At 39.7% G+C, this 16,693-nt stretch overlaps 1 protein-coding gene and 1 non-coding gene across 3 annotated transcripts; both read right to left on the bottom strand.

Moving 5' to 3' along the window:
- Positions 1-448: 448 nt before the first annotated feature.
- On the bottom strand, positions 449-16,693 carry LOC18434061 (sarcolemmal membrane-associated protein). 2 transcript variants are annotated; one of them, XM_088848783.1, is made up of 5 exons: positions 16,249-16,693; positions 3,255-3,818; positions 1,689-1,840; positions 1,387-1,490; positions 449-941 (listed from the first exon to the last, which is right to left on the bottom strand). In XM_088848783.1, the coding sequence occupies exons 2-5, from the start codon at positions 3,791-3,793 to the stop codon at positions 669-671; spliced, it is 1,068 nt and encodes a 355-aa protein (XP_088704909.1). In that variant the 5' UTR covers positions 3,794-3,818; positions 16,249-16,693; the 3' UTR covers positions 449-668. The 2 variants fall into 2 exon arrangements, with proteins under 2 accessions (XP_088704909.1, XP_006844199.1); XM_006844136.4 differs by having other exon boundaries at positions 16,537-16,693.
- Positions 6,782-6,929, bottom strand: LOC148780219 (small nucleolar RNA snoR2/U65). The gene has a single exon (XR_016043501.1). It is a non-coding gene; the product is annotated as a small nucleolar RNA snoR2/U65 (small nucleolar RNA).

Raw genomic sequence — 16,693 nt, 5'->3', positions numbered from 1 at the left:
CATGTTTTGGTGAGTCTGCTGACTCACCAAAACCGTGTCCATCAGAGAAGTCATATCTTTCACATCCATCTCAAAACAATCAATTCTCGTAGGTGCATATTAGTTCAAAGGTCCCATTTTCGCACCCAAAGTAACTTCAATCAGAAGGACAAGAACCCATCTATAAATGAATATAGAATTTCCCTCTTGTGATTTTGCATACATAACGGTATCAAATTTCCCCCTTGTGATTTTACATACATAAAGTGAGACGTGTATCTGCACGCGTGCGCGCGTGCACACACACACACAGTCTGTGTGTGTGTTTTAAAAAGCATTAAGTAGCCAAAATCAAGCATTTGCTTCACATCCATCTGGGCGCACGTTGAAGTGGCCTGAGGGCCAGGATGAAAAATTGTATGGTCCCACTGAACAATCAGAATGTATGAGGAAAAGATTCACACAAATCAGTCGCAAATATACCCTGATACGCATACTCTCTCTCCAATCAGTCAAATACATCACTAAGATATAGTCCAATTCAAAACAGAGCCCCATCAATGGCTCAACCCAAGAAAGAAAGCATAAAAGAAAAAAAAAAAAAAGTGTAAATAGTCTTCTGACCAGAAGATCCCCTGTGTAGTTAAGAGCTCAAGACAAACCTCGGTAGCCTCTCTCTCTCTATCTACCTACCTACGAGGAGGGTTGCCACCACCTCCTCGTGGTGGCATCTCATAAGCTCCAGCTCGATTAGGTGGGGGTGTCGATCCATACGAGGGCCCATTTCCAGGGGTAGCTTGGGCTTGGGCTCCAGGCCCACCTCTCGCTGGTCCATCATATGCACCAGCTGCTCCTCTTGTTGCATCGTAGGCAGCTCGAGCAGGCGCACCAGGACCAGATGCAGGCCCACTAGGCATGGCTCCACCATATGGGCCAGTGTTACTGGGTGGTGGTCCACGTGCCTAGATAAACACATGGCATAAGTGCATATAAGAATGGTGCCCGAAAAGAACTGGTAAGAAAGCAAATGCGCTTCCCTTTCTTTGTTTGCTTCATTTTTTTCTTTTGGTTCTGTTATTTTGGTTCAAGGCTCACTAGGAGCCTTTCAATACAAGATATAATTCTATAAGCCAACGAACTCATCATCATCATTATCAGAGCTTTTTCCTAACTTATAAGCCAACAGACTAATGCTTCAATATAGGACTGTTCACTGAAATAACCCCTCTAGCTCCAATGGGCTTATGCAGCAATATAGGCCCGATGGCTTATAGGATCTTTTCCCTACGTATGTGTTAACATAATTTCCAAACACTGCAGATATTCGCAACCACAATGAACCACCACGTAAACGCCACCAATATTAGTGACAAGAAATTTTGAATCCAAAAGAATAAAACTCCAAACCTGAGGAGCTCCATAGCCATCCCCATACGGGCTCTGCCCAAGAGGGTGGAATCCAGTAGCCTCATTCTCCTTGTATCCGGATGCACCCCCATATGCTGTTGCGCCTGGTTACAAAATATGAGCAAAATATCATAATGATTTTCCAAGACAACTTCTAGTTGAAGAATAATACCAATCATGTGACAAGCCACTGATAATTGAGTTTTACTGGTTGCTTATTTACTAAGAACCATCAATACATGGTTAAAAAACTAAAAAAAAATTGCAGTCATTTTTTATTTGGTCGGAAATTTTGTACGCACCGCCACTCGATCTTCTTTCAAGGCTAGAGGCGTTAGCTAGCTCTGCCCGAAGCTTCTCCACCTCCCTTGTCATAGACATATAGTTCTTCTCCATCACCTGAAGCGACTCGACATGGTCATTATACAATTTTTTCTCGTAATCATAGGTAGCCCTGCAATTTAAGATCCCAGGAATCAGGCGTTAGATCTACCAAAATCAATTATTAGTACATTAATTAAAATTAATAAATGCAAAGAACATCCTTTTGTGCCCTCTCTAATCAACAAAGTCAGATCCCTAGTATCCTTTGGGGCCAAAAACCATAAACTTTGGCTACTCTCAATTTGATATTTTTCGTAACTGGCACTCCCTGTTGAATACAAGACCTCGGAGGATATCGCGGGATTAGAAGCATCCCAACTCAATTTTGACGGTTGCTCCCTTGGCAACCCAGGCCCCTCCGGTATACGAGCAATTTTCAGATCCCATATCGGCTCCATCCTACTTTCACTCTTCCACCCCAAAGGCACTGCTGATTCTTCACAAGCCGAGTGGCTTTGGCGTTGCTGGAAGGTCTTCGAAATTTCAATCCCATCCGAAGCTCTCAGCTGCTAGTCAAAGGAGACTCCTGGAATGTCGTGCTTGGGCATCTGGCGCAGCCCTTGAGACTACAACGCATCTTCGATGAAATCACACACCTGTGTGGAGACACACAGATCCCTTGGCAGCATATTTATAGGGAAGCTAATGCAGCTGCCAATTGTTTGGCCAAGGACGGAGCCTTATCCAACCCCACCTCTGCAGCCTTGTCCATCTCTTGAAGACGTAGTCATTACGAGCTGTACCTAATACGGCTTTTTGGTTTCTTCCATTTTTGGGCCCTGAATGGTTTTTGTATAGGACAGCCACTTGAGTGGCTGTTTCAATTTTTGTACTCTCCTTTTATACTAATACAAAGAAAACAATTTCAAAAAAAAAAAAAAAGAATACGCTGAATAAAACAAAAAGGTGATAGTACTATTTGTATTATATGTAATTTCCACTGTCAAAAATGGTATTTCATGTGTACAAAATCCCACTAGGCTTGATGTTGCCTAGGCTAACCATAAAAATTTCATCGGGGGAAAGGGGTCTGGGGGTGCGAGGTGAGGGAACAAAAGAGACAGGGAAGAAAGAGGAAACATAAGGTGGAGGAAGGGCAAAAAATATTACGCCACAAAGATATTCTTAGTCTTGACTCTAGATGTTTGACCTTTAACAGTGAGCTGGGTTGGCCAAACTAAAAAATGCATGCTTTTCATTAGAAGTGGAAGATGGCCAAGAATAAGCCGAATCTGCCAAGTTTCTAAATTAAATATCACAAAAGTTAACAGTTCAAAAATGGTTCATTGCCATCAATGGAAGAAAACTGAAATGGGTCAGTTGCTATCTAAATGCTTTTCAATTACAAAAGGAAAAAAAGGCCAAAATATACCAAATCAGCCATATTCAACTATAAAAATTGTGTAATGGGTCACTGTTAAAAAGGCTTTCAGCCACTGAACAGAAAGAAACTGATATGGGTTTCAGTGGTAGCAAAGAGAAACCTGCAATGCTGATAATCCTGTCTGAGACCATCAAGCTCTGAGATCAAAGCAGGCACTTGCTGAACCTCTACATGGGTCCTCTGCAAATCCTGAGTCAGTTGCTGAACCTTGGAGAGTAAATCTTGCCTTATAGATAACAAGCTCTGAGCTTCAGTATGAGCTTGCTTCAACTCCGATTTCACAGGCTCTATACCTTGAAGATCAGCCTCCATCTTCCCTATCTTATCCAAGAGTCCCCTCATTTGCTGCTCTTTCTCAGCTTTCATGGCTCCAATATGAGACTGAAGCCTCTGCAACTCTTGTTGGGCCAGAGCAAGCTCCTGTCTAAGAGCCGCATGGGTGGCTGCAAGCCTCTGGTTTTCATTGGCTAGCCTCTGCATTTCCACGTGTTGGGCAGCAAGCTTTTGTTCCATGAGTTCAGGTGGTGGTAACATATCAAAAGGGGGGCGAAGACCCGGACCAAATGGGTCAGGGTGCATCATTGCTGGTCCTGGAAGAGGCCTCCTCATGTGAGGAGGTATCCGGCCTTTACTCCCCATTTGCAGTTTATCTATAAAGAACAATCTGTAGAGACCAAATGAGACGAAAAGGTGGTTAGATGATTAGGGAACCATGGTGGGTGAACTCAAGATCGAAATCAAATTATAGGGAATACTCAGGTGATTCACTACAAAGTAGATGATGAAACTAATTAGGGAAACAATACAAAGCAAATATAAGGAACAATCTGCAGCGAACACATTAGGAAGTATGGCAAAATGAGGGATGCCGAAGTAGGGAATCGTGACGTAGAAAGCCAATGTAAGAGATAATCACACGATATTGGTATAAATATCATGGCTATCGGCATATCAACCTTTTACGAGCTCCTTTGCCAACAAAGTCAAGGGAATACGAGCATCCATCGCACTGCAATCAAAGAGGCTCCTCAATCTCACTTTTTGTTTTCTTATTGACACTCTTTTCATTTTTCCACCCCCCTTAATTAAATAACTAGGATATTTTGGTCTGAATAGGCAGTAGGTCTCCAGGATGTAACACAAACAATGACAAGGAATTCCTCAACTACCAACACTTGCAAAGAAAAGAGATCAACATGAATATTTGGCAAGTAAATCAAAATATTCAAAATGAGGTTATGGCAAAATGTACAGCACATGGTATGGATGTAATATGATAATCAAAGCAAAGGTAAAGGTAAATATGAGTTTAACCCTAGTACTTTGTTGAAATAAGTAATACCCACTAGTGTGGTCCTAATTATATATCAGTTTCCCCGTGTCACCACCCCTTCCATTCAATGCTCTACCACTTGATTCTAAACATTTGAGTTTCAGTATATAATTTCATATTCAAGTTTTGGCCCATCTTTTCTCTCTTGTACAATGCAGTACAATCGTTGGAAGTTAGAACCAGCTTTTACATTTCTTTAACGAGCACTATGCTCAGCACCATCACTTCACTATTTCTATATAAATTCACCTCCCAGACATTAGCTATTTATTCTTCCAAGTTCGATCCTCAAGTCAGGCATAACTTTTACATGATATTCTAACATTTTCAATTTCCTCCTTTCACTTCACAGGTAAGTGGGCTTTGAAAGTCGAAGAATGACAAATAGGATGTCTATCTGGGCATGCATGTCAGTGATCACCTTAATATAACTATTTACATTGATGGGGAAACTTTATGAGCAAAACTCATGAAACAGAGGTATGGAGAATGTGTCTTAATCACCAAGAATGTGGTCTGCCCAAACTTTTGGGGCAGCAATTGATGGCTAGTTGCCAAAGATAATTTCTCACATGAAACCAACTTCAGAATAGGGGTTTCCATTTTCCAAATTTTTGTGTGGTTTGCCAAATGTCATGGAGATAATGGAACAGCTTAAAGCATAATCCCATATGCGTAAGAGCAGTCTATGAGAACATCCTAGGTTTCTTTGACATTACATGCTTTGTTAGTCTTCATCGTCAGGTTTCTCAATTCATGGATAGCAGACTTTTACTAAGGTGCTGCCAAATCTTAATGAGGTGCCACCTGCTTGCCATCTTTTGTTCATTTGCAATGCAGAGAGAAAGTAACCATAACACTTTTGGAGGGCTGAAGGCAGGAGGAAAGTGGTGCAAAAGTGTAGGCATCATACATAGAGAACTTACGAGGTTTGGGCAGAGGATCGAAAGCAATGATGTAACCACGAAGAATTTTGTGGGTGGCAAAGCCCAAAATAGAGAGCTACAGTGCATGGAGATACCGAATAGAAGAGTTTTCGGAATTTTATAAAGGTAGCACCTTTTGGTTACAGGGATCAAAGCAAGGTTTATCAAATGCGGGATGCTGACTACAGCACCACGGGTCCAATGCACCATGCACCTCAATTCCAAAGCATTCAACAAAAAAAAGGAAAAAAAAAAATTTATAAAAGATATAGGAAGACAAAGAATAACATGAATATGTGATTTATGTTATAGTAGGCCTTTTAATTCAGTATTTGTCTATTATGTATATCTTGTTTGATTCAATGATATCCTGATTAAAAGTAACACAGATATTTTCTGTCTCTATTCTCTAATGTAATTAACACATAAAATATATTGATCCAACCATTCACTAAATCAAATAAAATATCCATCAAATCAAAATATCAAATAATACACAAAAGAACACGTATTTTGCCAACCAAGCACTTAAAAATTTAACTACCATCTAGCAACTATGTATAGTGTAGGCCCGTAGCAAAAATGCCCTTTCCTCCAAATAATCCAAAAATTTGTCAAAATCTTTGAAACCAAAAAACAAAAATCAATTCGTGTTTTTTCAGTTTAATTCCCTCAAAACCATCAAAGATTGTTCTAAGGGGCTTTGGTGGGGTGGGAGCACCTATATCCCCCAACCCTAAACCCAGGTGCATATGGGGGTGCATTTCATTGCATGATGTGCCAACATATTTGGACGATTAGCGGCCTATGCTAGCGCATCATGCTAGCATGCATGGGCAGCCATGAGTGGTGCGGCCTTTTGATGCAGCTGCATTTGATAACAATGGATTGAAGTTCTGATTAGGGATGAACGGATGCCGCCAAAAAGGCTTACTGTAATTTCATTGGCATAACATTGAAGGTCTAAATTGCCTGATTGGGGATACAAAGATACAGGCAAAAGGGCCAATCTTGATCTGAAAGGCATTGCACGATCCTTGCCCAAGGTGGGGACTTAAGACATTTGCAACATCACTTACTAAAGTCCAGATAACGAGAAGGGCTCTCTTAATAGGATAATGATAAGATGGTCTAGTAAGGCAAGCAATGGTCCATGGTGTATCATGAATATTTTAGAAAGTTGTTACACTAAAAAAGTTCGCCGTCAAACACATTTAGATGGACTAAATAAAGTGGCTAATGCCCTGGCCCGGAAAGGGTCTTTAAAGTGAGTTAAAGAGTTTCCTGGATTCTTTCAGTTTCATATTGCTATGAACCTCTTGTAACCTTATTTTTCTGAAACGGTTTAGATACAAATCTAGAGAGAAAGAGTGTAATCGCAAAAACCGGTTCTGTGGACTAATGGAAAATTGAGATCCACAGGATCCTATCAAAATGCGAAATAAGAGAAACTAATCCCCTTTAATATGTAACTCTTGTATTATTATATCCTACAACGATAGGAGCTCATTCAAACAAAAAAGTGTAAAGTTTTGCAACTTAAAAATCACATTCCTTCAGAGAGCACATCTTGCCAAAGATGCAGACCTCGCAGAATTCACCACTAAAACCATTTGGTCATTCATCAAAAGTCAACCACACAAACCAGCCCAAGTCAGGAACCAAAGATTCAACTCCAAGCTCGTAATTTGATCATAAACATTCTCCAATTATGCACATTTAAATCTCAATTGTTAGCCTCCCACCTCCTGTGAAGCTTAGATGTACAACAATATGCTAGTTTGGACCCAAAAAATAGTATAATCAATAACAAATGCGTTAAGTTGAATTCTTTTCTTAACACACTCTCACGGTATCACAATGCCAAATACAAAACCAAACCTCTCATTTTAATGGCTAGCAAGTATAGATGAAAAGGCCCAAATCACAAGCTTCAAGACGCCATGCAGGAAGGACATAAAAAACCAGAAAGCATCCACATTTTACTTCATTTGCAAAATTGAAATGAAGTATCATGAAATTAATTCCAAGTGAAAGTGGCCTTACAAATATTAGACCATACACACAAACCAAGAAACCAACTCCCTAGTCATATATTATATTGCAACCTTGCAAGCATAGTAAGAGTGTAGCATCTGACTAAAAGGTCAATTACTTTGTGTATCTCACATGTTCATATTAAACTAAAGCTCAATGCACTGACAAAGGTCTTGCCATCTAGACACTTGATGACAAATTTAAATCTAATTCCAATTAGGAATGACAATACGATAAGAAGTGGAGGGAGGATCACACAGCGAGTTTTCCAGCAAGCCTTGCAAGGAGCTCTAGAAACTCCAAATAGTTACTTGAACACCGCCCCCATGGTTAGGGTGCAGAGCAAAGAATTTTGGAGGTTGGGACAAAGTTACCCATTTGAGCATTACACTGAAGAGGAAATGGGAATGAACTTCGGAAAGGAGATGAGCACAGGAAATGGAGAGAATCAGGTTTTTAGAAGCACAGCACGCACAAGTCGCAAAGAAGACGCATCTATGGATGAGATCTGAAAACGGAAAAGACTCTAGGAAAAAGAAGAAATCTTCTGATTACAGTTAGAGAAGATATGGTGAATGAGAGGCCAGAGATATTGAAAGCAACACTCCTGAGAAAAAAATATTCCTATTTTGAGGGAAAGGAGGGTTTGGCAGAATGTGCCATTATGTTTTCATTCTAAGCCCCGGAGGGAAGGCGGCAGATAGGGTGCTGAACTTGGCATGGTAGAGATTTAAAAGTTCATTGATGTCCTTATATCTGCAGAGTGCGGAGAGAACCTGATCTATGATCAAGTCATAGGGTGTGGATAAGAAAGACAAGAATCCTCTCGATGCCTGGACTTCTAATGTCTTGCGTACAATAGCCAAAATCAGGGGAAAGGTAATCAAGCTAGACTGGAAGATGATTGCAGGCGTGATAATGGAAATGTATGCGCAATGGTAGAAACAGCAAATCAAGAGCATAGCCGAAACTGTTGATCTGGGTGTTAGACATAGAGAGTGCATGGCCCCAATCCTAGTCAAAGACATGAAGACAAATCATGTGACTAAGTATCGAATAGACGAAGGGCTTGACAAGCATGCAAGAGAGATGCAGAAAAAGAATGTTAGGAGGTCACACAACAACCATATCATGGAAGGGGAACAGAAGAATGATGAGTCGAGAGGGGACAGACTTGGAGAATGAAACCAGAGCAGAGAACTGGGGTGAAAGACGTGAAGACAGGCCATCAAAAAAAGGACACGTGGCCAAGAAATAGCGGAAGGGGTGACCCAGGACGGACACATGGTAGAGACCTGAGACCATCCTCCTGAGGTCGTACATTGAAAGGCCACAAAATAAGAATAGACAGGACAATTTGTGCCCAAAAATTCACTCAAATTTAAATTTGAATCAAGGTGGCAGGAATTTGAATTTCATTTCAAGGAAAGACCTAGACAAACCTGGAAGGGAAGTAGAGGGAACATTTCATGTCATCAGGAATAACACAAGGCAACATAACCTCCTCATTCACTTAATCCTCAAATCAGCCTGACGGCTGGATCCAAGTTAACACCAGATCGCATGGCTGCAGTCGATTAAGACACAGATATCGTGGTGGAAAAGGGCTCAAGTTATCATGGACACAACTCGACAGCAGTGATGCGCTATTCAGTGATTGGTCATGATAATGACAGGAGTCCAAATCTCATGCCGGTGCACCAGACAAAATAAACTGTTCATAAGGACTTAAGAATGGAAGGCCATGTTACAAATTTCAAATGTCCTACCAAAATCATGGAGATATGACCAAAAACCTTGGAAAAGGAAAATGGAGGAGTACCAAAATTTCCCCAAATACAGAGGACAAACCAGTGTTCGAAACCACTATTTGGGCCAAGTACTCAGCCGATGCCCGACCCGAGTACTCGGCTCGAGTCCAAGTAACTTGGCCCAAGTAGTACCGAGTACTATAGCAACAAAAAAAAAAGGTTGAAAATCACAAAAAATACAAAAAAAAAAATCCAAAAAACTAAGAGATGTATGTTTAAAGTAGATTAACCAAAACACGTCAAAATGAGGTTGAAAAAGCAGTAAAAAATAGATTTTAAAACTCAACTTGTGACTGGGGGTATTTTTTAAATAATCCAAAAAAGATGGGAAATTGTAAAAATAAGTATTTATGGCCAAACACTTTCCAATCTTTGCCAAAATGATAGAAAAATAAAAAAAAATCATACTATACTCCTTAGTTTGTGGGATTTTTCTATTTTTTTAATATTCCCGAGTGGGACACCCAACTTGGAGAAACTCGGGCTCACCAGGATGGCAATCCTGAGTACTAGGGACTCGGACCGAGTAGTCAAACACTGGAACAAACAATAAGCCAGATACAATTCTTATGTAATAAAACCATGGCTAGGAACATGGTCATGGTGAACGCGACTCAGCTTCAAGAAGGTGGATGCCTGAGGTGTGCCACGAGGAGTATAGAAAGCATGCTAGGTTGGTGAACAGAAGGGATACATAAAAGCATCACATGAGTTTGATCTGGCATCCAAACCTGTTGATCCCTTTGCAAGAGAGAAGATGAAGATAACAAAGAAGACACAATGCAATTTGGTAATTTGCCCGCCAGATAGCAGAAGTTCAAAAGAGAGTAGCTGTATTCAATGAACTTGAACAATCCCTGTCAAATTCAGGCTTGCTATTCAATGATCTGCCGCCAACTGAACCCATTGAATGATTTAAAGTTTCAAGCAAAGTATGGGGCGCATGATCCAGAGACCAAAATATTGCTTTGAATCTGAGTGGGAGCAAGGTGAGAGCTCACACCGCCAAAGAGAGATGCATGCTGGTGGATCTCCAGTATAGAACAGGAAAGATAGAGGAAAATGAAAGCTCTGACTTCTCCACTTTCAGGCATCCGGATGTTCAATCTTTGAGATCCTCACCATGGCATAAAAATTTTAATATAGAAGTTTAGGCCTGAAAAAAGAATCTGAGTGAGTATACATTAGGGAGGAAGAGGAGTCTCAGGAGCTAGCAGTGTCCTTTTTTTCTTTTTCTTTTTTTCGAAAATGTGAACTTGGAGTTAGCAGTGTCTATTGACTCAAAAGAAGAGGCAAAGAATCACCAGCCGAGGGGGACATGTTGCATGTAATGTGAGTTGCATATGATAAGAATGGATGGCATAAGGGATGCCTTTAGAGCAAATGCAGCAAAGGAAAGAAATGAATCAAGAGAACATTCCAGCAAAGATTATAGAGCATTAAAGGAATGGGGGAAAGGCCTTTGCGAGCTGAAGAATTTAGCTTCAGACAAAAGCTACAATCGAAACAGATCAGATTCTGTACCCACTTAAGGAAGACGTTTGTTTGTCAGAAGCCCACCTCAACTCCAATCCAAATGATGAAGATTATATCATGGAATACCAGGATTCTGGCAGACCCAGAAAAACGAAGGTTAGAGAAATTGTTTATTTACAAGAAGAAACCAAAGATCCTGAACCCAAAAATATGAGGTGGAGGCCCAATAAAATGGGCCACAATCCAGGCCAAGTTGCATCAGAAGGAACATGGATGATCTGAAACCCAGACATGCTGAATATGATAAAAACAACAATTCGCCAGTGGCCCTTGTCACAGAAGCAACCTTCAGATTGACACGCACTAGTATGTATGGTCCAACCTACCAGTACACTGGAAAGCTTTTTGGGAAGAGTTAGACATGGTGAACAGAGATAAAAACTTTGTTGTTTTGTGGAGGACTTCAATGTTTTTAAGATGGTCCTTCGAGAAAAGCATGAGGATAAGGAGAACAGCTAGTATGGAGAGCTTTGAAGCATTCATCAATTGGAATGAACTTCTGGAAGTCCCATTAGTGGAGACAAAATTCACGTGGTCAAATAATAGTGTCTAATTTAATTCTCAGTTCCTCACAAAACTTGATAACTTTCTTGTTTCACCAGAATGGTAATTGAAATTCCCAGGATTTAACTCAATAGTGCTGCCAAAACCAACATTAAAACACATGCCAAATTTGCTAGATGCAACGCATAGTCTATCAAGACCAAGTCGGCGATTTGGCCATTTCGAGAAGTCTTTGTTTTTTTATTGTGACATTATTTAAAAATGTAGAAAAACAAAATAATAGAAAATTAAGGGATACAGCAAAGGAGCCTCACCTAAATTTGGGGATTTTGATATAGTCCGATGGACTAATATTAAAGAATTTTATTTTTTTCAAATGGCAATGTTAAACTATTTCTTGATACTAGTAGAGGGATATCACATGCATTTATTAAATTTGATTAAAATGAGATTCCCAATATTAGGAAATAGTGAATGTCTCTAGAGTTTTTAATAAACATCATCAATTTCCCAACTATTTGGGGTCGGCTACACGAATTCTTTGTCCGCCATTCTGCTCTATCAAGGGTCATACCCTTAGTGAGGCCATAAGCAATTGACGTAGATTCAGGATTGGACAGATTTGGCAAACTTTTACGATGGCTGCCTACCTAACACAACCCACCTCCTTTACCCAAGCTTGGGATGGGTTAAGGGAAAGTTTAAGGTCCTCACCCTTCTTAGACCTAGAGTTTTTAATAAACACCAAGATTTTAATAGATGTCGAAAGGTCACTGATTTCTATTGTATAAGGAACTACAAAAGTTAGGCAAAAAAAGAGCTTGCTTCCAAGGGAGCATACTGTACACTTGCTCCCTCATGTAAAACTCCATTTTTTCTCGATCTAAAATTTTGGAACCCACTCCAGAATCGCCAAATGAGTATTTTCCCACAAAAAAAAACGATTTTAAGTTTCTAAACACTTAGATCTAACCATCCAAAATGTGGAAGGTCTGCATTCAATCTTAGGATGCTATTATTTTCAGGCATGTGCAAAATGCATATGAAATATTTTGGCTGGTCCAAGGTTCAAGAGGCTAAATCCCCAAAATTTGGAGTCCTGAAATTCATAGATAGGGCTTTCACCCAAGGGACCATAAAGCACAACCTTGTGAATTATGACAACTAATACAAAAGAAAGTAATTCATGTTTCGTTTTGCATCAGCCTGTGTCAAAAACCCCGAGCCTTCGGCCTCTTGGCCAAAGCAAAACAAACTTGACAACATTGATTAGAAGAACAAAGGCACCTCATTGATGACTAACACTGCCCCAAAGTGGACGCAAGAGGGTGGAAGAAATATTTTGGCACGAAAGATCCATAGTTGTTGGGAGACGGAACAGGAGTAGGGGATCGTTGCTTGTTGCGAACACTCATACAACAAATATTAAAAATAAATAAGTAAAATAAATATTTAAAAATAAGATTAATTTCATAAAGAAAATGGAACAATTTTGATGCCCGAGTACTCTTTTAAAATTGTATATAGAATGATAATGTTTCCCGCTCCTTGTGATGCATTTTGTAGGCCACATAACGGAGGCCGACAAAGGAGAGAACGGGCTCTTCCTCAACAAAAAAAATTAAGGAAAAAATTCTCAAAATAATGGGACTGCATTGGAAATAAGTTCCAGCTCCTAAACTGCATCCCGAGGCAGGAGAGGGAGCCTTAGGAGCACCCAGTAACTATACAAAGATCCAGAGTTATGACGCTCAAGGAAAGACAAAAGCGCAAGTTCCTTCCACAAATAGCAAGTTGCAGACGCATATTGAACAACATTCAAGGTAAACAAGTGGAAGGGGGAACTTATGAAAACAAAGATGACATAGAGGCTGCAATTGTAAGAACTTTTAGAGGTCCTAAGCAAAGACAGAGAGGATAAAGGCGCCGTTAGCAAAAGTACCTACTCAAAGATTATTACAGGAGATGTAAGCTTGGTTAGAACAACCATGCGGAATGGAAGAAATACATAGAGAAACTATTGGATTCGCCAGAGATATTCCTAGTCTAGATGGTTTCCCCCTATTATATCAAGAATATTGAGATAAACTAAGCCACTAAGAAGCCATGTTCCATGAATTCCATGAGAGGGGTAGGAGACATAAAGGCATGAATTCATTATTGCCCAATTTTCAGTATTAATAATGGTACTCTTATAGGACTTTTCTCAAGCTCTAGGATTGTAAGACAATTGGATCCTCTCTCCACTTTCTTATTTGCCATATTAGGGATGCTTTAAGCAGAACATTGCAGGGAGCGTATGATGCAAGGCTTTTGACTAGGTCCCAATCAAGGACTTACGGTGTGCTAATGATACTTTGATATTTTGTGAACCCATTCAAGAGCAGCTGAGTAGCTTGTGGTTATATTTGCAGCACTTTAAAGTGATCTCAGGGATTCGAATAAATATGACGGAGACAGCTTATGTGTATTCTGATCCTTGATGAAGAATTTAGGGGTCTGGCCAGAAGTTTGAGATGTGATACATGGGGGAACCCCCAAAATCAGTATGGAATGGATCAACGAAAGATTTGAGTGGATGTTAGACTCATGAAATACAGGTATTATCCTTTGCTAGCAGCATAACCTTAATTAACTCTACTTTATCCAATCTTCCTGTTTATTCTAGGATTGTGGTAAGTTGATAGGACAGTTCAAATGGAATGTTATAAGAGATAGGAGGAAAATGCATATAGCGAAATGTGATCACGTACATAAACCAAAAACTAATGGAAGTCTAGGCACAAACAAATAGCGGGAGATCAATCAAGATTAATCAATAAGTGGTGGTAGAGATTGGGGGAATAAAACTGAACAATTATGGAAGAGGGAAAGGAGACAAATATGAGGCCGAAGAGCATGGTTGTTTAGTGAGAAAGGCAGGTAAATCCTCTTGGATATCAAACCTTAATTTGGAAAGTAGTCAATCAAGTAAAGGAGAAACTCATAGAAATACAAAGTTACAGCAATGAATGATACAAGAATCAAGTTTTGGCATGACCTGCGGTTATACACATACCCAGTGACCATCACATAAAAGTTTCCTACGATATTATATCTCAGACTAAATTAAGAGGAAACTAGATTCTACAGCCTCCTCCAAAATTCAGAGATGCCAAATATTGCCAAAATCTGGAGCGATAGTACAGTGTACCACTATGATCACAATTTTATGGTACATGTGGCTCAAACAGAACGTTAGGATCTTCTAACCACAGAGTCACAAGCTGGATTGGCTAATGAACAGAAGAGAATCCAACATTGTCTCGTGGGCAACAACAAGATGAAGTTCTTGGAGTACACAGTAGATTTTTAAAACCATTGGATCTCACTAGTCAATAGCAGACTACCAAAGAGAACGAGACACTTTACCTGAATTTCCAAGCGAAGGGGGCAGCAAAATAAAATTTTGATGGGAGTGGTCAGGGTAGCCAAGGTCGGGCAAGTATTGGGGGCTTCATAAGGGATCACTTGGGTCACATTCTGTTTCTCATTTTCAAGCCCTATTCCTAATTTTAATTCGAATCAGGCCAACGTTCTAGCTTTGTTGACTGGACGGAGATGCTTGGATGACAATTTGAGGAAGCCAAATAATGCTATAATGCAGGACCAAGAAAAATAAATTCCCATGGAACCTCTATAACTTTTTTGAGGAAACCTCGATATCATTAGCAACTATGGTAATGCTTCGGCAGGTATGGAAGAAGGAAAACAAAGACGTGAATGGCTTGGCAAAAGAGGGTGTCGCTAAACAATCCCTCATTGTCAGTTGTCACAAAATTCCGGTGCTATTCAAGCCAATTTTGTATAGGAATATACCATATTTTTGTTAAGATTATACATGTAAGTTAACCTTATTCAATGAAAGTTACAGTACACAGCAAGAGAAAGACAAATTTAACTCTCTTTCCCATGAAAAGCATGAGAATGTTCCTTCTGATCTTTGCTACAAACAATCCAACTCACCTTGTCTTGCCTTGCAACTCCATAGAGACATCCAAGTACAAAATGTAATTTTAGCTTCTGTAGTCTAGTTTCTTTTCCATGGCCAAGCCTAACAACTTCATTCCTAGCATGCCTCCCAAATTACATTATTTGACCCATTCAATGATGTGCAGATCTAAACAACAATACCAACCACAACTATGAAATTAGCGATCATTCAATATCCTAAGGGTCATTTTTTGATGCGGTGAATAACTCGTCGCATCAATAATAAGAGAAAAAACGTTCTTCTTACTTTCACCCATATTCCTAAATACAGCGATCACTATAAATGTGGGACTCATTTGCTATGGCCATTCCAACACCAACTCAAAGTTAGCTGGGGCAGAAACTGAAAAACTAATAGCAATACTCAAACTATTTCTTACTTTAAAACAAACTGAAAAATCATGCATTTATAAGAATGAAAAATCCTAATCATGAAGGGAAAAGAAAACCAAATAGTCATTAAAAAAAACCTATTACTTATAGCATAATAACCTCCCATGCAGTAAGAAGCAAGCAACTATTATGTATATTTTCCAAAATACAAACAGTTCGAATTATTAGTAGATTTTCTGATTCACACACACCCAAAGTGTCTATGTCATCCAACCCCAACCATTGCTTGTTCATTTTTCAGGAAAACGCACATCTATCTTGCGCAAAACAAAAGTGTAAGAACATTCTTAACTAACTTATCATCATTATTCACAGATTCACAACGAACTCGCAAGGAATATATACATCAAAAAAAATTGTCCAACAAACATGAAAGAGAATAAAACTTACAAAAGCCTTAGACCTAGGGTTCTCCACAAAAAATTACACCAGCCCAAAAAAATAGAAGAAAATAAATATAGAGAGAAAAGCAGGGTAATTGCAAGGATGTAGGAGCAAAACTACATAAAGCAAGCGTCAAACCTTAGCAAGTGATAAAGGCAATAAAGCAAACATGTTAAGCGAGGATGGGTAGGTCTTGTTTAAAAATGCAAAGTTGAGAAAATGATTATAGGTTGCCACCGCATCTGAAACCCAACTATCATAAAGAGAGAGAGAGAGAGAGAGAGAGAGAGAGAACCAAAGTTTATAAAATGAATATAGGTTGCCACAGCATCTGAAAGACTGAAACCCATAAAGATAGATAGAGAGAGAGAGAGAGAGAGAGAGAACGAGAGAGAGATGGGTAGCAGTATGTAGTGGGGAGCTTACCAGGTAACGAGGATCGGAGACCCAAAGGCTTAGAGAGAGAGAGACGCGGAATGGGGAGGAGAAAAAAAACCCAAAGGGTTCCTCAGCAAATGTTGCAGAGAGAAGAAAGGGTTAAGAGAGAGAGAAGGAGAGAGGGGGTCTTTGTCGAGATAATTGT

The sequence above is a fragment of the Amborella trichopoda genome, chromosome 10 (assembly GCF_054954075.1).
Source record: "Amborella trichopoda isolate Santa Cruz 75 chromosome 10, AtrichopodaSantaCruz75HAP2 v2.0, whole genome shotgun sequence".
In the NCBI taxonomy this organism is placed as follows: Eukaryota; Viridiplantae; Streptophyta; class Magnoliopsida; order Amborellales; family Amborellaceae; genus Amborella; species Amborella trichopoda.
This window is presented reverse-complemented; position numbering and strand designations above follow the sequence as displayed.

Bases quoted from the DNA above. Each gene is read 5' to 3' on its own strand.
- LOC18434061 (XM_088848783.1), bottom strand. From the start codon at position 3,793: ATGGGGAGTAAAGGCCGGATACCTCCTCACATGAGGAGGCCTCTTCCA. The intron at 1,841-3,254 runs GTTTCTCTTTGC...CTTAAATTGCAG, and splicing joins CAGGATTATCAGCATTGCAG to GGCTACCTATGATTACGAGA. The intron at 942-1,386 runs GTTTGGAGTTTT...GTGTTTATCTAG, and splicing joins ATGGCTATGGAGCTCCTCAG to GCACGTGGACCACCACCCAG.